The sequence below is a fragment of the Nicotiana attenuata genome, chromosome 11, assembly GCF_001879085.1.
Source record: "Nicotiana attenuata strain UT chromosome 11, NIATTr2, whole genome shotgun sequence".
In the NCBI taxonomy this organism is placed as follows: domain Eukaryota; kingdom Viridiplantae; phylum Streptophyta; class Magnoliopsida; order Solanales; family Solanaceae; genus Nicotiana; species Nicotiana attenuata.
The window spans coordinates 29,844,053-29,870,893 of record NC_031999.1 but is presented as its reverse complement, the minus strand read 5'-3'; the positions used below and the strand labels follow the sequence as shown (position 1 = coordinate 29,870,893).

General features: G+C 38.9%; 1 protein-coding gene across 1 annotated transcript; it reads right to left on the bottom strand.

Moving 5' to 3' along the window:
• Positions 7,130 to 25,349, bottom strand: LOC109234789. Its single transcript, XM_019400846.1, has 3 exons — positions 24,969 to 25,349; positions 15,750 to 15,911; positions 7,130 to 7,331 (listed from the first exon to the last, which is right to left on the bottom strand). The coding sequence occupies exons 1-3, from the start codon at positions 25,313 to 25,315 to the stop codon at positions 7,130 to 7,132; spliced, it is 711 nt and encodes a 236-aa protein (XP_019256391.1). The 5' UTR covers positions 25,316 to 25,349.

Here is a 26,841-nt window from a genome sequence, read left to right as displayed (position 1 = left end):
ATATATATATATATGAAGAAGCGACATCGTCGCCAATCCCGAGGTGGTACCCGACCTCGAGGATCTTTATCAAAAAGAAGCCAGGCTTTAAGAAGCCAACGGTATCATCTCTAGTCTTGAGGTGGTATCCGACCTCGAGGACCTCCATAAAAAAGAAGCCAACGGCATCATCTCCAGTCTCGAGGTGGTACCCATCCTCGAGGACCTCCATCAAAAAGAAGTTAGACTTCAGGAAGCATTTAGCACCATTGTAGGATTCGAGAAGGTACCCTGTCTCGATGGTTCCTCTCAAGAAGAAAAATAAGCACTTCGAGCTCCGTCCATAAGGGTTCGACCTCAGGATATTGCCTAAAGTCTGGCAACCCATCATCTAGGACCTATCTACAACGCCTTAAAGGCTATTTACATCATGTTCAAAGCGAGTTTCTAGGTGCCTAAAGCTAACCCTCACTCGGAGATTGCTCTCGAAAATTTCCAGGCTTGAGGTACTATTTTCGTATGACCCAAGGGTCCCGACGATCCGAATCTATCGGATCAATTCAAGCATGGCCCGAGGAACAACAGAGGGCTCCGAGAGGTGCCGTTTTTATCAACCGAAGACCAGAAAGAATACTCGCATCCGGGTTAGATATGGACAATAGTTAGCAGAGGCATACATTCAGAAGTCTCCACAAATGTAAAAAGAATATGGCCAGCATCAAAGACAAAAGTCAAGAAAATATCTTTATCTTCATAAACGTTTGGTTACAACAGCCCACGAGGGGTCCTTACATATGATTATGAAAGCCCGAAGGGTCGGATGTCAAAATCGTTTCCCATCGCTTTGTTCTAGGAAACACGAAGACTATCCGTATACGGTGAAATCGGAGGGTCCAATTTCCCGTCATTAAGGCATTCCAGAAGATCATCTCGAAGCCTCGAGGCCGCAAAGTTGTGACCGAGTTCCCTCCCTCGAGGCTCGTCGACGCCTGGCCTGGAGGCATTATTGACCATGGCAAGGGTAAAGACAAGGAGTTCCCAAGACACGCGGCTAAGTCTGACAAAGCCTAGCCGGCCTACTCCGAACAGCCTACTCTGAACCCGAATCATGGTGTCATGTCTATCCGTCCCATCTCCATATCTTTACAATTAATGTATTTTATACCGTGTAGGGATTCCCCTTCTATATAAAGGGGATCTTTGTCATTTTATAAAGGGCGGCTGTTGTTCCAACTACTTCACACGAAATATACAAGAACTCTCTCTTTTTTATCTATAACATACTCTCTCGATATTGTTCCTCTTATTTATTATCTTCATACTTGTTCTTCATTTATTGCTTATCATTGGTCATAAAGAGCCTTCGTTGATTATTTTGCAACTGTTAGCCCTTCCCCGATTGCCCTTAATAGCTCGAGCCCGAGCCCAGGAATCAACCTCGAGGACCCGTATCGGTCAGTCCGAGGCCTCGATTGGCTAGCTCATCGGTTTAATTACAACTCTATTTTAGCTCGCATTTCGTCTCTAAACTTCATACATATAGCATCCTCTGCTTAAACAACTAGCATAAAAATAGATCACGTGTTTTTAGAGTCCCATCAACAAATTTAATTGTTATTATCATTTTTACGGTAAACCAATTCTTTATTATGTGGGTGATTGGTTAATTGCTGGGTTAGTGGGGAATTAACAAGGAAATTGGTAATTAATTAAGACATTTTGGATAGATTCTTAAACCCCAATGTGGCAGCCACATAGAATCCATCAAGTGACTCTTGAATCACTTTGCAAGGTGGAATCACTTAAAGAGATTAGCACCTTATCTCTTTGGATTAAAGAATGTTATCAATAGACTTCTTTAATTCACAAAAATGAAGACATTTTACATCTTCAAAGTGACGGATAGCTTCAACAAGAAAAGTTATACAATATTATGATCAAATTCAAAAGAGAGATATATCTATCTTTATAGCAACGTAAATAGCTTCAGCAAGAGATTCGTACGAGACTTCTCAGCATAATAGTAATGAGATTTTATGATTCTAAGGGAGTACGGTACAATCTTTCTCAAGAATATCATACGGATTTCCCCCTACTTCGATCCGTCGTTACATATTGTCGCAATTGACGCGTGTTGGAAGTGTTGTCAAGAGAATTGGCTCAGGTATGTTAAGGCTATCCCTTCTTTACTTTTGGCATAATCTATACGACACAAACGAAACGAGCAAATGCACAACTACCATAAATGACTCTATTCACAGAAGTATTAGAGGTGCATATGTTCTTGAATTTCCATGTGTCTTATTATTACATCTTCTGCTCATGGGTCCCAGAAAAATACGTAGTTGAAAAAAGTTTACTTCATGATAGTACTCAAAGGAATAATGGTCTTTATGACATTCCAAGAGATTTTATTGATGTACTTCTCGTAGATTGTATATATGTACATTGACCCATGACCAGATGGCATTATATACGCGTATATATGTATACATATATATATATATGTACATTGACCCATGACCAGATGGCATTATATACGCGTATATATGTATACATATATATATATATATATATATATATATATACACATATATATATATATATAGCGTATATATATATATATATATATATATTTGTGGGATGTGGGAAAAGGTTACGGCGTTATATACGCACCACCACCTGATCACCTAGTATACGTTGATGATTTTGCCCACAGTGGCCGAGATGATATGATGGGATGCCCTCAGAGGCTTGATGATGTTATGAACGCATGTACCTACGCACGACATGACATTCATATGCATGTGCATGACACTATAAGTATTTCATGATTTACAAAGTTATCCAGACTTACAAGTTAAGTCATTTACTCCATGTTTCTTCCATGTCTTTTATATACTTATTTATGTGCCTTACATACTTGGTACATTATTCGTACTAACGTCCTTTTGTTGGGGACGCTACATTCATGCCTGCAGGTATAGACAGTCAGTTTGACGAGCCCTCATAGAAGACGAGGTTAGCATTCAACGAAGGATCGGTAAGACTCCACCTCATTCGGAGTGCAGCTGAGTATATGAGTCATCGTGTCAGAATTTTGCTACAGACATATGGGTAGGCCAGTACCGTGTCCCGTTTGATGTCAAATACTCTTAGAGGCTTTGTAGACAGATATTCATTTTTTACAGTATGTCAGAGGCCTTGACGGCCCATATATATTCATATTTTAAGAAAGATGGTTCATTGATACAGTGCTTTCTCACTTATAGATGTACATTACGAGTTGTGGCCATGTTGGCCCAGTTACCAATGATAGTATGATAAGAAAGATATGTTACGTTGGTACTCGATCGGTAAGGCACCGGGTGTCCGTCGCAGCCCATCAGTTTGGGTCGTGACAATTGCATCCTCACTGTCGCAGTAGACTAACACCGGTTCAGTATTTTCATCGATATCCAACAAGTGTTCCAAGAACTTTTTCAACCAAATAGCTTCTTGTGCTGCTGATGCGAGAGCCACGTATTCGGCTTCCAACGTAGATAGTGATACACATGATTATTTCTTACTACTCCATGATATGGCGCCATCACTTTGTAAGAAAACATATCCTGAAGTAGTCTTCCTCTCGTCTAGATTTCTTCCATGATCAGCATCACTGTATCCAATTAATTGCAGATCCTTGTCGCCTTGGTAACAAAGGGCATAATCAGTTGTTCCCTTCAGATATCTCATGATCGTCTAACTGCTTGCCAATGTGCTAAACCTGGGTCAGTTTGATATCTACTTATCAAGCCAATTGCTTAACAAATATCAGGTCTAGTGCACACTATAGCATACATTAGTCTTCCAACTGCGCTCCTATACGGAACTCAGCTCAACGTTTATGTCTCTTCATGAGTCTTAGGACACATCTGACTTCCCAAGGTACGACCTTTACTGATAGGAGTTTCAACTGGGCTACTATTTTGCATATCGAATCGTTCAAGAACTTCTCTAATGTAATTCTCTTGTGAGAGATAGAATAGTTTCTTTGGACGATCTCTTGAAATCTTAACTCCAAGAATATATGCAGCTTCACCCATATCTTTCATCTCATATTGAGATGACAACTATGACTTTATCTCGCTTATAAATTCCTTATCATTTCTAACTATAAGTATGTCATCTACATACAATGTTAAAATCAGAAGCTTGTTCCTTGATCTTTTGGTATAAACGCAATGGTCTTCATCCATCATGGTAAAATCATTAGATACAACAACATTCTGAAAGCGTATATATCACTGCCTTGAAGATTGTTTGAGGCCATAAATAGACTTCAAAAGTCTATAAACCTTTTGCTCGTGGCCCTTTTCAATGAAACACTCAGGTTGTTCCATAAAGATTTCTTCATCTAGTTCTCCATTGAGAAAGGCAGTCTTTGCATTCATCTGATGTAAGTCAAGATCCAAGCTTGTAACAATAGCTAGAACCAGGCGAACTAAGGTAAATCGTATAACAGGTGAGAAAGTCTCTTCGCAGTCTATTCCTTTCTGCTGTGTATACCCTTTCGCCACCAGTCGATCCTTATATCTCTCAACTGTGCCATCAATCTTGAGCTTAATTTTGAGAACCCATTTGCTTCCAATTGCTTTGCGTCCTTCAGGGAGGTCAACTAGTGCCCAAACTTTGTTGACTCTCATAGACTCCAATTCATCTTCCATTGCTTTTGTCCTTTTATCCTTAGAAAGGCATGAGAGAGCCTCTTTTACATTTTAGGCTCGTTTTCTTCTTGTAGGAGCATCATAAATAGTTTGCTGCCTTCAACGTCAAATCGTCGACGGGGAATCTTTTTACGAGAACCACGTCTTATTTGTGATTCATCAATGTTCCCATTTGGACCAATATTGCACCCACTCGGATCAAGATCATTAATCCTGATCCCACTTGGAACAAGATCTATCACCATCTCGCTCCCACTTGGAACAAGATCCATTTGGTCACTTCCACTAAATGTAGAAGGATTACTTTCATTCGCATATGATGATGAAGGAGGTGTTTGGTGATAAACTAATTCATCATTTGGTAAAAATTCTCCCACTCGAATGAAGTGATCCTTGTACTTATTGATCCATTATCACAAATAAGGTTAGGTCTTGACCTATCTCTCCCTTCTTAGGAAACTCATCCTCTAAGAATGTGACATCTCGTGATTTAAACTCAGTTACACTCCCACTGTCTTGCTGACCTATAAACACATAACCCTTTGAGGTTCAGAGTATCTTATAAAGATATTTTTCTTTCCCCACGGGCCCAATTTGTCATATTTGTGAGAGCAATCATGTGTATAGGCAGCACAACCCCAAGGTCTTAATACACTCAGATCGGGTTATCTTCTAGTCCATAACTCATATGGAGTAGTGGTAACTGATTTTGTAGGCACTCAGTTAAGTACATATGTGACAGTAAGCAACGCATCACCCTAATAAGTAATTGGGAGGTTAGCTTGTGACATCATTGACCTAACTATTTCTAGGAGCGTTCTGTTTTTTCTCTCTACAACACTAATTTGTTGCGGAGTATTTGGGATAGTCAACTGATGAACTATTCCCTTTTCATCACATAAATTATTAAACTAGATTGATAAGTATTCACGACCACGGTTAGTTCAAAGAACTTTTATCTTCTTGTCTAATTGATTTTCCACCAAGCTCATATAGCATTTGAAGCAATTTATTGCTTCTAATTTGTGAGAAATAAATAGACATAACTGAAACGGGTAAAGTCATCAATAAATATGATGAAATAACTTGCTCCATGCCTAGCCCTAACATTCTTAGGCCCACAAATGTTCGAATGGACTAATTGCAAAGGATATTCAGCTCTAGTCGCTTGACCAAAAGGTTTTCTTGCAGATTTTCCTGCTAGACAATTGTCACAAGTGGATAATTGTAGATGTTCAATGTTGGAAAGCAAACCTTGTTTTGCTAACCTTTGCATTCTTTGTTTGCCAATATGACCAAGTCTAGCATGCCATATTTTTACATCACTATCATATTTATGTGAAGAAAAAATATAGAAAAACTAGCATTATTATGAAATGAATCATAATCCAAATCCATAATAATTTAAACCTCCGGTCACATGAACTAAACCAAATAAAGTTGAACCAAAAGTAACTTGGTAGAATTGCCATGACAAAAAGTCAAGTCCTAACTTAAGCAAAACTGAAACTGAAATACATTCCGGCGAATTGTTGGTGCAAAGAGAACATAATGAAGTATTAGGTCTCGACCAGCACGCAAGACTAACTTGCATGTACCGATCCCTTCAACAATAACTTTATTGTTGTTGCCCACATATATCCACTTTTATCCACGTGGAACTCGCCGAAACTCAACAAAGGCACTGTGTTCCCAGGCTATGTGGTCCGTTGTTCCTGAGTCTACAATCCACGAAGGAGTAGATTCATTTAGAAAAACATAATTAGAAACACAAAGTTCACTAATTCGAGCATCGTGAAATACCTTTCTTGGAGGATCAGAGCAATCTCTAGCATAGTGACCCTTCTTGTCACAATTATAGCATTTCACTTTAGCAACTCTGACACATTTAGGACGTCTGTTCTTGCCTTTTTCGGTCTTTACTCTTTTAGCAGGCCGAGCCGGCTGAGCTTGAGGAGGCCCTCTCTTCTTTCCCAGTTCCTTTTCTTTGAATCACTTTTGGTTTTGGAGGTTGTTGCCATGTGCAACTCAGCCATTGGCTTTACAGCCTCAAGTCGTTCCTCCTCTAACTCAAGGTGTCTCCGGACATCTTCTAAAGTTGTGATTCGCTCATTATGGGTCAAATGCATTTTCATATGATCCTAAGAACTAGGTAAAGAGCGTATGATAGCTTGGATTTGTTTTCATCAGTCAACACATGACCAGCATCTTTCAACTCCCTGATCATATTTGTCATTTGCCTCAGATGTATTTTCATTGAATGTTCTGGGCGTTTCTTACATGAATCAAATTTAATCGTTAAGGATCGTAGCCTTGCAGTGGAACAAGTACAAAACCTTTTCCTTAAAGCATTCCAAATATCCATAGCTCTTTGGTGTTCCTTAAACACCCTTAGGATGTCATCATCTAAGGTGCTCAACAACGTAATGCGAGCAATGTAGTTCTTAATTTTTCTTCCAACCGTCGTAAGCTTCACGCTCACGCCTACGCTGCGCAGGCTCATTCATGACATTATTAAAAGCCTCCTGAGCCTCTTGCTCTTCTAGCATATACTGGGCTTTCAAGCTCCAGGTTTCATAGTTGTCACCATTGAGTTTCAACCCTTTTTTGAGCTCAGCAACAATATTTTTCGAAGCAGTATTCATTCTTTAAAAAAAATAAAATATTATGAGGATCCTGTAGAAATAAAAAATAATGCAAGGCACGAAGTTCAACATACATACATATCATGACATTATGCATCAATTGATTAAGTTAGTAAACATATATATTAATCATGGAGTCAAAAGTTCACTCTGTTCCCAATCATCGTCCAAGAATTAAATATTATAAAAATTAACCTATTCAATTATCTAGCTAAGCGTCTTAATCATATTTAAGACAACATAATTATATATCACGATTTTACAATCTCATATGGATCATACGTTAACAAATAATTCGTATTAGCACGTAAATTAAATTAATGTCAAACTAATTAATATTTATTACATGCTATTCAAATTTACATAAAATTTATTTTAATGTTAAACCAATTAACATATTAAAAATGTTAAACAAATTACAAGTATTTCTAACATTAAACTAATTAATATTTATATCATGCTCAACAAATTAACATAAATCATGTGTTAAACTAATTAACAAAAGTAATGTTAAAATAATTAACATTCCAAGCATGTTAAAAAAATTAACAAATAAATATAATATTGAAAAAATTAATATTTTAATGCATGTTAAATAAATTAACAAATTAATGTAATGTTAAACAAATTAACAAGCAAGTTTAATGTTAACTAATTAACATTTCAAGCAATCTAAATAATAAAACCATTATAGTTTTCATAAAAAAAATATAAGTACTAAATTTATATCCTGAAAATTAAGTCAATATGACTATTTTAATAATCTGAAATTTATTTTAATAAAGACAAAACCTATTTTGGTAGCTTTTAATTAGGCCATTAGCCCATAATAGACTGCAAAGCAATTTCGTTTTGGGCTTCTTGTTTCAAAAGCTGACAGAAGGAAGAAGCCTATGACTTGTTGTTTACCCAATTTCATCAAAATAATTTCCGAAGCTCCATCTATTATAGTGGAAACTTAGCCCAACTACAGATGGTCCAAGTTTTTTAATTGGGCCATAAGCCCATATATTCTGCCAATCTTTAGAACAAATAAGTCCATGTGACTTTAAAGCTTTTCAAGCCCAAACATTTGTGAAGCCCAAGTTTATTTTAAAAAGGCAGCATAGCCTGGGAGACACTTGTACTTGTTCCGGTTTGTCATCCCGGTCCCTATACTTCATAAAGTTTCACCTAGGCACTTCAACTTAATCAAAATAAGATTTTAAAACCCTTTTGACCATTGACCGAGCTTACGTGGCATTGATATGGCTGAAGTGGACAAAATGAGCGATTTACACGCACCTAAGGTGCGTGAGCTGATGATTTTTCTTTATTAAAAAATAAAAATTAATAAATAAATAAATAAAATATGTTCTGCCTCCATCCACCCCTTCATTCTCACCCCTTCCCCCTCCTCTTCTTCTTCAGCCCTTCGGTCTACCCACCTCCCCCCCCCCCCTTCAGCCCTTCGTTCCCCCCCCCCCTCCCCCTCTTCTTCTTCTTCAGCCCTCCGTTCTGCGCCCCTCTTTTCAGCCCCTCGTACCCCCCCCCCCCCCCATTAACATGACACTTCACTTCTCTAAAGTAAAGCTAAAGAGTGAAATTCCATGATCATGGTGTCAATTAACTTTATTTTTCATAGTTTTTTAAAGCCCAATTAACGAAATTCCTTCAGAATTCAACTGAATATTCTGTCTTCTATTGAAACTAGCAGGAGAAGGGTCCAACAATGGATCTTCTAAATTCTGTTTCCTCATTTCTCTATGACTAACAGAATGGCCACGGGGGGAGAGAGGGAGAGAAAACTCAAAGGTCCTATGTCGCCCCCCTCCTCGTACTCATGGTGGAGGAGCCATGGCAGGTGGGTTATTGTTTTAAGAAGGTTGAGGGGGTGGGTTTGAAGAAGGGAAGGGAGGGTTTCTTTAATTTTAATTTTAATTTTTTGCTTTTTTTATTTTATTTTTTGTTTATGAAATTAAAATTTTGTTAAATAATATTATTTTGGTATAGAATCTGATGTGGATGCTGATTTGTCATCCACGTCAAGCAAGTGAGCATCACACGATTTCGGAGGTGTTTAAAAGTCTTGTTTTGATTAAGATGAAGTGTCTGGATGAAACTTTAAGGAGTGTAGGGACCGGGATGACAAACCGGAACAAGTACAAGTGTCACCTAGGCTATTCTGCCTTTTAAAAAATAACATAAACTTAGACTTCCTAGGAGGGGAAACTAGGTCTTACTACTTCTTCTTCTTCTTTCTTGCAAATTTCAGCCGTCACCATTATGGAACACAAAGTTTTACCTATTTTTATTTATTTATTTATCATTTTTTTAAAATAAAACTTCTGAATATCAGAACTTGGAGAGAAATATTTTCTCTCCTTCTCTTCTTCAAGTTTGCCGCCACCCATTATTGAAGCACCAAGCTTCAATCTTTTTTTTGGGTTTATTTTTGGAGAAGTCATGACCTCTCTAACCTTCTTCTTAGTGACAGAAAAAAATTGATATCCACCAGCGGCGGTGGTTGTATTCCGGCGGCGATGAGGACAGGCAGATCGAAAAAAAATGTAACAAGAGAAACTGATTTCCCTTTCTTTCTTTTAAAGTATTTTTGATCAGTTTCTAAAAACTGATTGAATAAAATTACAAATTATTTGGTGACATTGGACAGATTTGTTCTTTCCTTTATCTGGTTTAAAAAAATAATTTCCATAGTTGAAAAAATAAATACCAGATTAAGAACTACGGTTAAAACTAATTCTAAACTTAATCTTGAATCAGTGTTTAAGCAGAAAATTATCAATCCCCAATTGCACAGTGAACACTCAAAAATTGCAAAATCACTGTTATAGATTCAATAGAAAATCAGAACAGTTTTATAATTTTTTTTGGACCAGAAAATCAGCCTATGGCTCCGATACCAATAAAGGAACACGTTAATCTAAACATATTAGATTTAGCGTGTAAATCGTAAAACAAGAACGTACTTGTTCTTCATGGCGCGAAAGCGGAACACGGACGAATCGCGACTGAATCACTGGTAGGTGGTGGTTGTCACGTTGTGACGGAGCAATCCCCTATAGTATAATCTAAACCCTAATGAAATTGAGAGAGAAGAGCATAAAAAAAATACTGCAGAGAGTATGTCTTTATTGTACACAGTAAGTGTACTTATATAGAAAATACTAGGGTTACAGTAATTACTAAAATTACTGTGTCTTAGCCTAGTGGGCTCTAGATCACCCCTTATAGGTGGACTCTATTTCCTACATGAATTAAGGAAAGAAAAGCCAAAAACATTGATGATTCTCCATTTGAGGAAACTCGCATATAACGACCCGGTCGTTTGTGTATTTGAGTCACATTTCTCTATTTGATGCTTCTCATATATTTATTTGTTATAATGTGACTTGCGGGTATGATTGGTCTGGTTTCGAAAAGGTTTGAGCGTGATTGGAACATATAGTTTCATTTTTGGAAGCATAAGTTGTTGGAGTTGACCAAGGTATAACTTTTGAGTAAACGACCTCAGATTAGTGATTTGATGGTTCCAATAGATTCGTGTGGTGATTCTGAACTTGGGCATATATTTGAATTTGGATTTGGATGTTCCTAAAAGGTTTTGGCTTTATGTAACGATCCGGACGGTCATTTTGAAAATTAACACCCCGATCCCCTATTGACTGCTTCCCCCGTGTCTATTTTCTACTATTGTGATTTGCCAGGATGGTTCATCTTGAGTTTTGGAGTGTTTTGGGACACTTAGTCCCTAAATGAGAGTTTAAGTCTTAGAAATTGGACCGTAGTCGGAGCTGTGTGAAGACGGGTCCGGATCCGTCGATTGGGTGATTTCGGGCTTAGGGGCATGTCCGGATTGTGGTTTAGAGATCTGTAGCTTATTTAGTCTTGAAATGGCAAAGGTTGAATTTTTGGAGTTTCGGGCCGATAGTGAAATTTTGATATCGGGGTTGGAATCTGATTTCGGAAGTTGGGATAGGTCGTAGTGTCGAATATGACTTGTGTACAAAATTTAGGGTCAATCGGACATGGTTTGGTTGGTTTCGGCATCGGTTGTAGAACTTTGAAATTTCAAGTTTATTAAGTTTGGATTGGAGGGTGATTTGTGATTTTAGCGTTGTTTAATGTGATTTGAGGGCTCGGCTGAGTCCGTATGATATTTTAGGATTGGTTGGTATGTTTGGTTGAGGTCCCGGGGGCCTCAGGTGAGTTTTGGATGCTTAACGGATTGGAATTTGGACTTAGGCATTTTCTGATATTGCTAATCCTGCGTATGTGGGACTGCAGGTGCGGCGCTGCAGAAGCGGGACTGGCCTTGTGCTTCAGGGACCGCAGATGCAGCTGGGGAACCACAGATGCGGAACCGCAAATGCGGCCCAGTGACAGCAGATGCAGCCCCAGCCCGGATAAGTTGTTTTCGCATATGCGATGCTTTTTACGCAGGTGCGGGACCGCATGTGCGTCCCCATGACCGCAGATGCGGTAATCGCTAGGCAGAAATATGAAATTTCTAGGGTTTGAAGTTCATACCATCAAATTCGATTTTGAGCTCGGGAGAAGGCGATGTTGTGAGGTTTTTGAAGAGGGAATCAGTGGGTAACGATTCCTAACCCTATTTCGTTTATATTTCATCGATCTATTGTTGTTTTACTCATCTAATCAAGGAATTTGAGTGGAAAAAATGGAAATTTGGGGGAAAAGTTCCCCAATCGAGTTTTTGGGTTTTGATTGGGTTTTAGTTGTCGGATTTGAGTAATTTTTGGACGAGTGATCTCGTGAGTGAATGGGTGTCCTAAATTGGTAACTATTACCCGATTCCGAGACGTGGGCCCGTGGAGGGCGTCTTTCTAATTTCTCGCCGTAGTTTTAAATTCATTAGTTAAATTAGTTGCTTGTAGTTTTATTTACGTTATGTAATTGATTTAATTAGATTTGGGCCACTCGGAGTTGGATACTCGTGGCAAGAGCGTGATGCGGATTGATTTTGAGCTGGTTCGAGGTAAGTGGCTTCCCTAACCTTGTGTGGGGGAACTCCCCTTAGGATTTTGGTACTGTTGTTATATGAATGCCGTGTACGTGAGGTGACGAGTGCGTACATGTGCTAGTTATTGAAAAATCCCGTTTTCGTTAAGTAAATATCTATGTTTTTCCTTTAATTGAGCAATACTAGTATGTGAAGCCTCCTGTTTAGCTTAGGAAAGTATGCTTATGTGACTTAACTGTCTTATCTACTTTAACTGCTTACTTGAATTCTTTGTAGCATGTCTAGTGTAAGAATTTCCTGTTTCTTGATACGAACTTGGATAGAACTGTCGATTTCTTGTTAAGATTGTTGTGTATTTACTTTAGGACTACGGATCGGTATTCCGGGAGATCCCCCTACACATTTATATTTGGGGCTACGGGACGGTATCCCGAGAGATCCCCCTGTACTGGATATTTACTTTGGGACTACGGATCGGTATTCCGGGAGATCCCCCTGCACATTTACGTTTGGGACTACGGGATGTTATCCTGGAAGATCCCCTGTTGCTATCTCTGTGTACTGAGTTATTTCTTTCTTTGATTTCATCTTTATTGACTGTTAGTATTTTAATTATACTGTCATATTTCATACTGTTTTACCTTGTTATATATATAACCAGTAGGGCCTTGACCTGATCTCGTCACTACTCGACCGAGTTAGGCTTGGCACTTACTGGGTACTGCCGTGGTGTACTCATGCCCTTTCCTGCACATGTTTTTCGTGTGCAGATCCAGGTTCTTCTGCTCAACCATACTATCCGTGAGGCGAGGCGATCCAGAGACTTCGAGGTATATCGGCCGCGTCTGCAGACCAAGAAGTCCCTCTCTATTATCCCTTCAGTTATAGACTTCTTGTATTTTTCTTTCGTTTAGACTTCTGGAGTTAGAACACTATGTATTTCTTTAGCTTGTGATTCATGAGATTTCGGGTTTTGGGAGTGCTATGGTCAGTTGAGAATGTTGTTATTGTATATGCCGAACGATATTTTAAACTCTTTTATTATATCATCTGAAAATGGTTAGTTTTCATTTCTTTATTTCATTTTTCCGCAAATTGTTAGGCTTACCTAGTCGTAGAGAATAGGTGCCGTCACGACAGTTCACGGAGGGAGAACTTGGGTCGTGACACTTTATTTGCCGAAAGTTGGCAATTTAAAGGTTTGGAGAGTTTGATTGGGAGTTGACTTTGATGTTATTGGGGCCCGATTGGTGTTTCTGAACTTTATGTAGGTTCATTTAGTAGATAGAAATTTGTGTGCAAGGTTTGACTGTTATCCGGTATTTCTAAATGTGAAACGGACGTACTCGGCAAAGTTGCAACGTTTGAAACTTAAGAAAAAGATTTTGATCGTTGATTATTGGTTATAATGTTATTTGTGGTATTTCAAGCGCTTGGATACGTTTGAACTAGGTATATGGACTTGTTGGTATGATTAGATGGGGTCGCGGGAGGGCTTGGGCGAGTTCTAGATTACCCGGATCATATTTGGAGATTGTAGGTTTTCTAGTTTCTAGTATTCATCGCATTCACGTGGGGTCTACCGCATTCGCGGTGAATGATATTGTCTGAGATGAGTTATTCTTCACGTTTGAGCTCAAGGAGCCACGTTCGTGATGCCATTGAGTCGGACAGAGGTTTATCCTTTGCAATCGAGGAGCAGGGCTCGTATTCGCGTAGGCTTGGCTAGCGCGGGCATTGCATTCGCGAGAGGATCTTCGCGTTTGTGTAGAGTTATTTTGGGCTGAGGCTATTTGTGCTTCGCGAACGCGAGGCAGTGGCTGCGTTTGCGAAGGGTATGTCTGGGCAGTCCACTTAAGTAATTTATTTTGAGATTTTGCTCATTCTCTATATTTTGAATCCTAGACTTCAAGAGGTGAATATTTTGAAGAGCAATTTTACTACGTCATTGGAAGTAAGGAATTTTCACTTGGATCTGAATTTATATCTTGATCCCTGTATGAATTTCTGAAGTGAAATTTAGAATTTTTGTCTAAAACTTAAGAGGATATATTTTGGGAATTTGAGGGTTTATTTGGACTTAGTTTTGAAATCTAATCACATGTTTGGACTCTTGGGGGTTATGGGTAGTCGAGATCTACCCCTTGAGCCGGGTTTTGACCGTGTGCGTCTGATGGTAGGCTAGAAATACAAGTTTTTGGACTTACTTTATCTATTAATTAACTACACTATAATTGTGTTTGTATACGATCGGAATCAGGTATGCCCGATTTCCCAGGCCCGAGTTTAGGATGGATCGAGTTCGAGCTCGATGGACCAGGCTCGAGCTTGACGACAGAGTACAAACTAAGTGTTCGAGGAACGTTGGAGCCTAATATGACCAGCTTCGAGATAATGCCATTATGGATTTATAAAAAGAATGAGCTAGATTCCTGCCACGTCCTCAAGATCGTGGCGTAAATCCCGGAATAGATTTGTACGAATCCGTACTAGGTGGTTAGACAGCTGTCCCAATAACATTCTTTACTGTAAATAGAAATGTACCTTATTTAGGGTTCTTCTATTATATAAAGGGGACCCCAATCATTTGTAAACATTATCAATCATTGGCAAAGAATATACTCTCTTACATTTTCGCTCATTGTTCATCAAAATTGTCCTTTAGCTTTATTATTCTAGCTTTACTGTTCTTGATTCACCTCAAGGTCACTTTGGCTCGAAGTCGAGACTGGCCTACATTCTGGTTTGGTTTTACTTATTTCTTTCATTTATACTTCAGATTTCTTGTTTATTAATTAGTATTGAACTAAATCACGTATCTTTAAAACCATAAATCAAGTTTAATTGTTACTCATATTTTCGAGGTAAACAGTTTGGCGCCCACCGTGGGGCTAACACACGTTATTTTCACACTTGTTCTTGTCAAGAATTTTTGTTCTCAGGATTAAACATGTCAAACTCGCAAAACGCACCTGTTCACGACAATGATGGTCTTGGATTTCATGGGGAAAACAACAATGTAGGGGTCGGTGTACCACCGATAATGTGGAACTAGTTGATGTTAGTTCACACATTGCGTTGAATGCAGATTTAGGTGCAGACCCCGGAGGAAGTGTACGCTGGGAAGCCCTGTCACGCCCCCAAAAAACCAAGGAGCACAACCGGCGCTCAACCGAGTAAACCTGTCTGAGAAAGCCTGTTAGGTTTCACACTACCCAAATTCGTCTTTGAATAAAGAAGAAATGTACACCATTAATCAAATTCTATAAATATATCATTAACGACTTCCCTTTCATTTCCATTAGCAACTTTGTTCATAATTTTCAAAAAATTACAAGTTTTATACATCTTTGCCAAATATCGATATTTCTATTTTAATTCCAATACCCGACACCACCCACAACCTGTATACGGAGCCTCTAAATACAACTGAAGAGAAATATGAAAATGCCGGCAACAAGGATCTGACTATACCTAAATATACAAGTACATGATGAACAGATGATACAGGACCCCGAAATGAAGTGGGGCTCACCAAGTCGGCTGAAAAGAGGATGCGCCACTAGCTGCGGCCAACACTGTCTGCTACGAAACCACCTACATCCATTTAAAGATGTAGCGCCCCCGGCAAAAGGGACGTTAGTACTGTCGAATAATACTACTATGAATAGCTAAAAGTCCTCTTCCAAAATAGAATGCCAATATGAGAAAAGACAACCATGTAAACAACAAGTAACAATCAATGATCCAAAGGCCAAGTTAAACATAACAATTTTCAATATACGAAAGTTCATATTGTGAAAATGAAACTCGGGATATGAAGACAATACTATTATTGGATAGAAGATATTTAATACCGATTCACCACAATTCATAATACCACTGTTCACAATACCATTGTTCACAATATGCACATCACAACCAATTCCCAATTTTAATCACAATTTTTGCGCCTTTATATACATATACATATTTCACCGTGACTCTTAGCACGGAGTCCGATCACGACCCGACCGGCTAGGACATCTCCCCTGGAGACATTTAATATTGTTACATCATCATCCAAAATACCACCGCTTTCTTGCGCGGAGTCCGATCACGACCCAATTGGCTAGGTTGCCTCATTTGAGACATGTATCTCAATCACAATTTCATTCTCACTTTTCAGTTTCAATATCAGCAGAGTACCACCATGTGTGCGACATGTCATTTGATCTCAGCCCGATCGGCTAGGCTGTCTTACCAAGAAGTTTTTCCTTTTTCCATCAATCATCTCATTTCAAGTTTATATCACACATATCAATTAATCGACACTTGGGGCCACAATCATTACATCATACTTGGCACTTGGCCGCATTTCTTATTTCGAATTCTTTCCACATATTTCACATCAATATCAATTCAACATTAAACATTTCAATTCAAGATAATAGGCACATACGAGAGCAATTAGGTCGTAAGCATAAAGAGGATTTCACACATTTCGGCATAACCATCTCAAATCAAACTCGACTTGAAGTCTAGGCATTTTAGCACATGTTTCACATTCTTCACTCATTCTCATCTGACAAAATAGCATATTGAAAGCATTGAGACACATCTTGCACCTATATTCTTGCAACACAAATTCATTTCAAACATCTTTATAGATTTCCAACAACTAGACATAATCAATCAAATACATTTGGTACACATAAGAGCAATTAGGAGTATCAACCATATCGAATTTTCTCACATAATTTGGCATACTAGCCTTTATTTGAAACACGACTCAAAGCCGTAACGTATTAATACGCAACTCATACTTAGAATATATATATGTGTATATATATATATATATATATATATATATATATACACATCTTTATTCATAAGGCTCATTTCGGAATAGTCATGTTTATGGGTAACAACCCGGAATATAAGATTTATGAACTTGAGCCAACCATACTTGAACTTATGAAAATATTTATGGAATTCGATTGTAAGAGAGGAAGTTTAGTCAACATACCTTGTTTAATCTTTCCTTAAGTTACTACAACGTTCCGGAAATTCAAGCAATCCCAATCTACATTGAGACATAACAAAATCGAACACAAATTAGGAAGATATTCATGGTTTTAGATCATTTGAGCATTTTATCAAAAACTAGTTGTGCATCTTGATTTCAAAGCTCTTTTACAAGATTTCCCTCATTCCCCAACCCAATCTTTACTTATTTGTGTTCAACAATCTTCCCAAAAATCTAATTTGTACATGCATGTATACATAATACTATTACACCCAAGAATCATACCTCAATAACCCATCTTGTACCCAAAACTCGAAATTAACGTCTAGTGTATAGAACCTTACCTCTTAGATGAAGATCTTGTGATTCGTTTCCTTGATTCTCGAAGATTGATGAAAGATTGAATGGTTATAATGTTAGGCTTCCTCATTCTCTCTCTAAAATGCTCTCACCTCTCTCTAGATTTAGTATAAAAATAGCCCCAAATGTAACCCAAAAGCTTATTTATCAAAGTGGGTTCTCCAAAAATGACCCCCGGAGTCAAATATGTTGTGCAATTATGCTATAGCATAATTGATATGTGGGCAGCAGACTTGCAGCATAATCGATAGCATAATCAATTATGCAACAGCGTAATCAACATGCAACAACATAATTTTTGCCCGACTCTACTTCACTATGCGACGTGTATGCGGTCCACAGAGTCGTTTTGCGATCGCGAAATTGATCGCAAATCTGGCCTTTGGTAATTTGATCATAACTTTGTGTAGGAATGTCCAAATGACGAACGGTTTGAAGCGTTAGAAACTAGACTCGAAAATCTTTCATTTGGTAGGTTTTTCATCACATAAAACCTTTCATTTGTGCGAACTCATTTAGAATTTTAGCCCATTATGAAATTTTCTAACTTGACTTAGACTTAGGCCTTTCCTTAGACCCCAAATTACTTATTATATGACTTATACGCTTATCTACCGTATCCAATTGATATACATCATTATTATAGGACATAAAATATTATACTTAGCCTACCTGGCACCACGAAATCCTAAATTACTTAGCAAAATTTTTCGGGGCCTTACAAGCCCAATCTAGGGGCCAAGGAACACAAGGTATAAGAGATGGGGGAGTCAGCCTCCAAGTGATATTCGAGATGCTACAAGCTCAACAGATTGCCATTACTCAACTTCAAAGTCAGAATAAAACTCCGAGTATAGTCGAAACTCGACGTACTGAATGGGCGCCAAAGAGATCAAATGGTAATGGCTCAGGGACTGACCCCACAATTATGAGGATGCTTGAAGAACTCACCAAGAGGATCGAGTCTGGGGAGAAGAAGATTGAGGATAATGATAAAAAGGTGGAGACTTATAACTCCTGTATTGATCAAATAGCGGGGGCACCCCCGGTCTTGAAAGGTTTGGATGCCAAAAAGTTCATACAAAAGTCGTTCCCTTCGGGTGCGGCTCCGAAGCCCATTCCTAAAAAGTTTCGCATGCCCGATATACCTAAGTACAATGGGACAACCGACCCCAATGAACATATTACTTCATACACATGCACGATTAAAGGAAACAACTTGAATGACGATAAGATCGAATAAGTATTGTTGAAAAAGTTTAGGGAAACATTGTCGAAAGAAGCCATGATTTGGTATCACAACCTGCCCACGAACTCTATCGATTCGTTTGCTATGTTAGCAGATGCCTTTGTGAAAGCACATGCCGGGGCCATAAAGGTGGCAACAAGGAAATCAGACATTTTTAAGATAAGACAGAGGAATGATGAGATGTTAAGGATTTCGTGTCCCGGTTTCAAATGGAGCGAATGGAATTACCACCGGTCTCGGATGATTGGGTAGTACAGGCTTTTGTGCAGGGTTTGAACGAGTGAAGCTCGATCGCGTCACGACAATTAAAGCACAATCTGATCGAGTACCCAGCTGTGACATGGTCAGACGTATATAATCGTTACCAATCGAAGATTAGGGTCGAGGATGACCAGTTGGGAGCCCCCTCGGGTTCAGTTCATCGTAACAGGTTGGCAGCTAAGCCTCCGAGGGATACAGACAGGGAATCAAGGTCAAAAAAGGAACATTATCAGCCATATGTCGATCGGAGAAACAACAGTTCGAGGTGTAACGCTCATCGGAACGATCGGAGAAATGATCGAGGTCAAAGCTCTCGGGGACTCATGAGTAAGAATGGTTTTGATAAACATACTGACCCCACGGAAGCACCTCGATTGTCGGAGTATAATTTCAATGTAGATGCATTGGGGATCGTGTCAGCAATTGGAAGAATCAAAGACACCAGGTGACCCAGGCCTATACTAACTGATCCTTCTCAAAGGAATCCGAACTTGATGTGTAAATATCATGGCACACATGGCCATAGAACCGAAGACTGCAGGCAGTTGAGGGAGGAGGTAGCTCGGTTGTTCAACGAGGGTCATCTTCGAGAATTTCTGAGTGATCGAGCTAAGAGCCACTTCAGGGAAAGAGATGCAAAAAGAAAAATGAGCAGGAGGAACCGCAACACGTAATTCATATGATCGTGGGTGGTGTCGATGTTCCACAAGGGCTTGTATTCAAACGCACCAAGGTATCAATCACTAGGGAAAAATGGACTCGGAGCTATGTGCCCGAGGGCGTCCTATCATTCAATGACGAAGAAGCGGAAGGCATATCTCAGCCGCACAACGACGCCCTGGTAATTTCTATTTTGTTAAATAAAATTCAAGTTAAACGTGTTCTAGTGGATCTAGGTAGCTCAGCAAACATAATCAGATCGAGGGTCGTAGAGCAGCTCGACCTTGAGGACCAAATTGTACCTGCATCCCGAGTCCTAAATGGCTTTAACATGGCAAGCGAAACAACAAAGGGGGAGATAATCCTACTAGTGAATATGGTCTGGACAATCCAAGATACAAAATTCCATGTCATCGAAGGCAACATGAGGTATAATGCACTTCTCGGGTGGCCATGGATACACAACATGGGGCAGTACCTTCAACCCTTCATCAGATGATGAAATTCCCAACAATGGACGGTGTGAAAACGGTTTACGGAGAACAAAAAGATGCAAAGGAGATGTTTGTAGTCAAAGAGGTGGTGCTGATACCGGCGCCTTCGACCTTAGAAAAGTCAAATGACAAAGATAAGCAGATGGCTAAATAGTAATCACCGCCCCCAGCCTCGACCAAATCGGAGCAGTAGGTAACCGAGGACGAAGAATAGGATCTCTTTACTCCTCGAACTTTCGTAGTTCCCGAAGAGTCCGATGCAACCAAGTCGACAGTCAAGGAACTGGAACATGTTACACTGATCGAATACATGCCCGAGAGAAAGGTTTACCTGGGTACGTGGTTAAACCCTGAACTCAGGAAAAAACTCATTCAATTTCTTATTGATAATATGGATTGTTTTGCTTGGTCGCATTTAGACATGACAGTGATCCCACCGAAAATAACAACACACCAGCTAAGCCACGACCCCAGGTTCAAACCGGTAAAGCAAAAAAGGAGGTCCCAGTCTGAGGCGAAGCATGCATTCATAAAGGATAAGGTAACCAAACTTCGTAAAATAGGGTCTATTCGGGAGGTAAAATACCCCGAATGGCTAGCCAACGTAGTTGTAGTTCCTAAAAAGGGAAATAAACTTAGAATGTGCGTAGATTATAAGGATTTAAACAAGGCATGCCCTAAAGACTCTTTTCCCCTGCCTAACATCGATCGCATGATCGATGCCACGGCCGGCCACGAGATCCTAACTTTTCTCGACACCTACTCCGGGTACAATCAAATTCCGATGAACCCGGCGAGACATCACATCGTCTCTTACTCTTCTTTTACTCTCTAATTAGACCTTTCGGTACTTAGAAACCATAGGCCGGAAGGTATGCCACTGACGACGTTGCTATCATTCCTGGATACTGAATCCCCGCGCTTCTAGCCTTTTATCCGCAGTATGGACTTTTCACAACCTTCTACATTTGAGTATCTCGTACGGTGTTCACCTTTACCTTACTTATCTTATAATTTTGCATCACGTCTTCTATCTCTCTCATGACATCCCTTCCACATAGGTATAATTCACATCCACAATTTGAAGCTCTATTATAATACTTACACCTCTGGTGCATACACGATCTGGTGGTAGCTCCATACTGACTTTTTATGAGGCTGGTACTCTTCTAACTGTCTTTCTCATAGAGCCGTTATAGCATATAGTTGTTGTGCTATCTCTCTTGCACCTCTAATATTAAGAGTGATTCTGCTATGTTCTCAATCATGATTCCTATAACTTCTGGGTCCAATAATCTACTTCGTTGATGTAACTCTTTAGTTTCCTCCTTCTTCTGATCGACCTTTATGTTGGCTTAAGTTATCTTCCAATCTGCGGCTCATGGTATTAGTTATTACTTTTCCTGGTCTTTCTGCCCCCTTGTTGTGTCCATACTTAGCTTATCTTAGTGCCCATACATGCCAGAGTTTTCGTGCAAATCATATGATCTCGAATATTACTTTTAATTTTACTTCCCGTTCATTAGCCACGGTAGGTGCTACTTTCCTTTGGAGTGCTTACAACGTTGTTGTGAGACTATTGTTACACGACCATTTCCTCTTTAGGTCGGTGTGCTTAGGTTGAAGCCTTCTTCCTTATTTCCTCAGCTAGTCTTTTGTTGTAGTACTTAGGGAGAACCCTTGACTCTCGTAAAGTTGTGAGCTTATTACGGACCTTTTGATGTCCTTCCTTGCCTATTATCATCTGTAGTTGCTTACCTTTGTGTCCTTGTGCTTGTAGGGTTGCATCTGAACTGATATTTTAACTGTCTTCCTAGTGGCACATTCTTTTATCCCTGTAATACTCATACGGTACCTTTAACTACCCCGACTCCTATTTGAATATATCTCAAGTATTATAATGACATTACTGCGAGGCTGAATTCTTCATGTTGGGGTTTACTACATTTATCTTGCATGATATGCTGATTTGTCTGTAAACTTCTTGTCTAGTCATGACTAGGCTCCTCCTGAATCAACTACTAACTACTCGTCGGCCCATTCTCATATCCATATTCCGCGTAATCTCTCTTGGGTTATTTCCTTTGTCTAACTTACCTCTTGTATTGGCTCCTTATTTATCAATAACCTTCCGGGCAGGAACCCTTACTTCCTTTTTTTTTGACGTCGTGCTTACATAATGTTCTGGAATCATAGTATATCTATAGGATTCGGATAAGTGCAATCTCATTCCTTTCTCATTTTTATCGCACTCTTCCTTTACCATTCCGGAGTTACTAGAACAACTTAATTCTGTCTTAATGCCACATCACTCCATATTCCCCCCTTTTGGGGAGTACTAAGATTTAGTGCTATGATGATCTACATATAGATGTTTTACCTTTTCATCTCTAGCGTCTTTTCACATCGTCGATGACCCTTACTCGCCTTGCGATAATCCTTCTGTACCACTCTACTGTTGTCATCCATGTATCACATCTCACTCATAATGCTTCATTATCCCTCTTCGTACTTCCCTGCTGATATTTCTATCTATCACTTTATCCTGAAAACTTTAACAAGACATTCTTTCGCTTTTACCCTTCCCTTGCTCCATCTACTTGCTCTTCGGCTGCCTACATTCTCCTTCTACTAGGGACGGGAGCCATTCTAAGGTAATATTTATCCCTTCAAGGTTTTCATTTCCTATCTTTGTAGTACTCATATATAGTTGTACTATTTTAGTGTGCACCATCTAGGTGTTTCACAAGGAGATCTATTAGCATATTTGCAATATCCTTCGGAAATGTCAACTAACGCAAACAATTCATCCATCATTTTGGCTCACTCTAACCCCAGCCGGATCGTGATATTATGTCCTTCTCTTAAACCATATTTGTTAGCCCCTATAAAGTATAACTTAGATCGGTGTGGCCAATTATACATACCTATGTTACTGTTGAAGGTCACTCAAAAGGCTTATATTCCTCTGCCTGAGTTGTAAATACTGTTAACCTTCATTAACTGGGTGCCTCGTACCCTTCTTCATCTTGATTCTTTTACTTGCTACAACTTGTGTCTACCTTCTGATTCTTTTATTTCTTTTCGCCGTAAGAGTGGATAGACGTTGTTGCCTTAGGGATCCTTATCAAGAAACTTACACGTCTTAGTACACACATGATCTGCTGAATACCTCAAATTTATCCATCATAAGCATGATACAAAAATCGAGTTCATCTGACTCAAATCTTCCACAGCTATATCTCTTACCAACCGTCCTTCTGGATGTAGGCATCGTCGTAGTATGAATAAGATCGAGTTTAGGAAATTGTGTTCTTACAATTGAGCTCTATGACACGATCTAGAGTAAGAAGAAAGAGTGACAGTCCTAAATGCCCTGTAGCCTCCTGCTTATAAGTGTGGTGCACAACACATCCATAAACAAGACTCTACTAGACACGGCTAGTAGACTCCCTATGACAGAACTGCTCTGATACCACTTTTGTCACGACCCAAACCGATGGATCGCAATGGGCACCCGATACCTTACTCAAATGAGTACCTACGTAATGTATCTTTCGTATCATACTATCATAGGTAAATGAGCCAGAGAGACTGTCGTGAGATAAGTACAATAAACATGGAGAAATACTCGACATTGGACGATCTAACATGTAATCCAAACTTATACATGTGACGTACGGGCCTGTAAGGCCAAAATAATCACTCGTATACTGAACATAGGCCGACAAGGCCATACAATCCTTTAGTACATAACATCTGTCTACAAGCCTCTAAGGATACATAATTGTCATAAAGGTCGGGACAGAGCCCCGCCATACCAAGTAATACACATCTAAATCATATTAACCAAACAAGCAACTCCGGAGCAAATGGAGTGCACCAACATCTTCCGCTGAGCTGATCGCCTACTTGGAGGACTCTCGACCTGTCTATCGAGACAGGCGGGCATGAAAAGCAGCGTCCCCAGGCAAAAGGGAGGTCAGTACGAATAGTGTACCGAGTATGTAAGGCACATAAATAAGTACATAACAGACATGGAAGGAATATAGAGTAAATGACTCAACTTATAAGTCTTGATAACTCCGTAAATCATGAAATAATTATAGTGTCATGCATATGCGTATGAATGTCATGTCGTGCATAGGTACATGCTTCATAACATCATCAGGCCTCTGAGGGCATCCCATCATATCATCTCGGCTACTATGGGCAAAATCATCAACGTATACCAGCTGATCAGGTGGTGGTGCGTATATAATGCCATAACCTTTCCCATATCCCATATACATATATATATACATATATATACGCGTATATAACGCCATCTGGTCATGGGTCAAGGACATGTATAAATGCTAAAATGCATTAGAACTACGTTAATAAGATTTTCTCGGAATGCCATAAAAATCAATATGTCTTTCGGATAAACTTTATCAAATATGTATTTTTCTGAGACCCATGAATAGAAGATATAATAATAGTTCACATGGGGAATCAAGAATATAGATACCCCTAATATTTCTATGAATAGAGTCATTTATGAAAGTTGCGTATTTTGCTCGTTTCATTTGTATTATTTGGATCATGCTAAAAGGAAGGAAGAGATAGCCGTAACATACCTGAACCGATTCTCTTTTGCGAAAATACGTAACGGAGGATCGAAGTAGGGAAGAATCCGTATGATACTCTTGAGAAAGATTGTACCGCGCCTTCTTTGACTTAGCATTTCACGTTGGACCTTGACCTCATCCACATCAATTGTGAGAAAAGATATAGTATTTTGGTACATAGAAGCCAACTCCTCCATAAAAGGGTTCATTGCCAAAGAGGGAATACACCAAGCAGCAGTAAAGTGTGCCACAATAGGGCATCCTTGAACAGTGGCTTGATTAACATAGAAATCCCATGATTCCATAGAGTCTACCTTCATAACTCTTGACTTGGTCCCCTGTTCTTGGTCTTCCATTCTTACTGTGAACTCACTATTAACAAGGCCAAATTTGTGTTTATCCTAAATAGTAGAGATGAGAAAGAATGTCTATTTTCAATAGAATTAAGCATTGGACCCCACCTTTTTAATGTATTTTTGGCTAAGCATGGAAATTTTGGACTTTCTCCAAGTTTCTTCCTTATCTGGTTTTAATAACGTCAATTGGGAGTAGATATTAAGCATGAAAGTTTTGTACTTTATCATACTTGTTTTCCTTTTATGGTTTCTATAATGACAATTGGGTTAGCCACCTAATCTAATGTGACCATGAGTCACTTATTCGTTAGTGGCTTGCTGCCACGTTGGGTGGGGTGGGGTTGTTTTAATTTTTATCCACTTATTAGACAATTAGGTAATGTCTTATTACCCGGTAATTAGCTAATTACCCGCATAATTAAGAATTATCTCAAATTATTTAAAATTTCACTCATTTTAAATACACTTTATACATCTTACTATCACGGTCATATGGTACCTTGTATGGTACTAATCCATAAATATCGGGTATTAACGCTTGGCCCGAATTTTATCCCAACATGCCAAACTCGGACGAAAATTTATTTTCTTTGACTTGCTTCCCCTCTCCCCTTCACGAATTTACTCATCACTTGTGAAATAGCATAATCCTTATAATTTCCAAATAATCTTTTCCTTGGACTGATGTCAATTACCTTACGACAAATTCAACGTACAATACTACAGGGTGCAACATCGTAGTAATTTAATACTGTGAAGCGTAACGTCATCGTAATGTTGCGGGGCGTAACTTGGACACTTCTGTCATTTTACATTTTCTTCATCCCAAATCCTTTAATAAATGACCTAGCTCATTTGTAAAATATCTTTTGTAGTCTTTGGGCATCTTTGGCACATTTTGAGAAGAGAACACAAGTTTTGGAGCTAGGGTTCTTGCACACACACTTGGGTCTTGATGATTTGGAGCTTTTGGTTGAGAATTTCTTACCCATTTATGTTCATTTCTTCATTTTCTTGCTTTGTATTGAATATCTAAGTGTGTAGTATTTTTTCCAACACTTGAATCTTATTTATGGGAATATTCTTATTTAAAGTGTCGATGAAACATCTTGTTGTGGTTATGTATTGAATGATTTTTAATTATATTGTAGTGAGTTATTCTTTTTTTAACTATTCTTGTTCTTTGATGTTTCTAAAGTGATTAGCTAACCCTAGGACTCGCCCATTTACTTTGAATTAATTTTGGAAAAGATAATTTGGGGTTGGAAAAGATTAATTAACAAGAACTTGAGGCTTTAACCGTCATTTCATAGATTCTACCTAAGGATAGGATTGAACTACTTGTAGCCATATTCGGGTGTGCTTAATCACTTAATTGTTTTAGGGATAATTCAATTAGGAAGTCTTGGTAGTCTTCGGAAGAAGCTAATATAGAATTATTACCCGAGGCTAATTAATATAAACTTGCTCATATTTGTAAAATCGTGAAATACATTAGATCGTTACTTGAGTATAATTCCCCGTGT

Bases quoted from the DNA above. Each gene is read 5' to 3' on its own strand.
- LOC109234789 (XM_019400846.1), bottom strand. From the start codon at position 25,315: ATGGAAGACCAAGAACAGGGGACCAAGTCAAGAGTTATGAAGGTAGAC. The intron at 15,912-24,968 runs GTATGTTACGGC...AAATGGATGTAG, and splicing joins GCAAAAGAGAATCGGTTCAG to GTGGTTTCGTAGCAGACAGT. The intron at 7,332-15,749 runs CTTCAGTTGTAT...TTTTTTTTAAAG, and splicing joins GCCGGCATTTTCATATTTCT to AATGAATACTGCTTCGAAAA.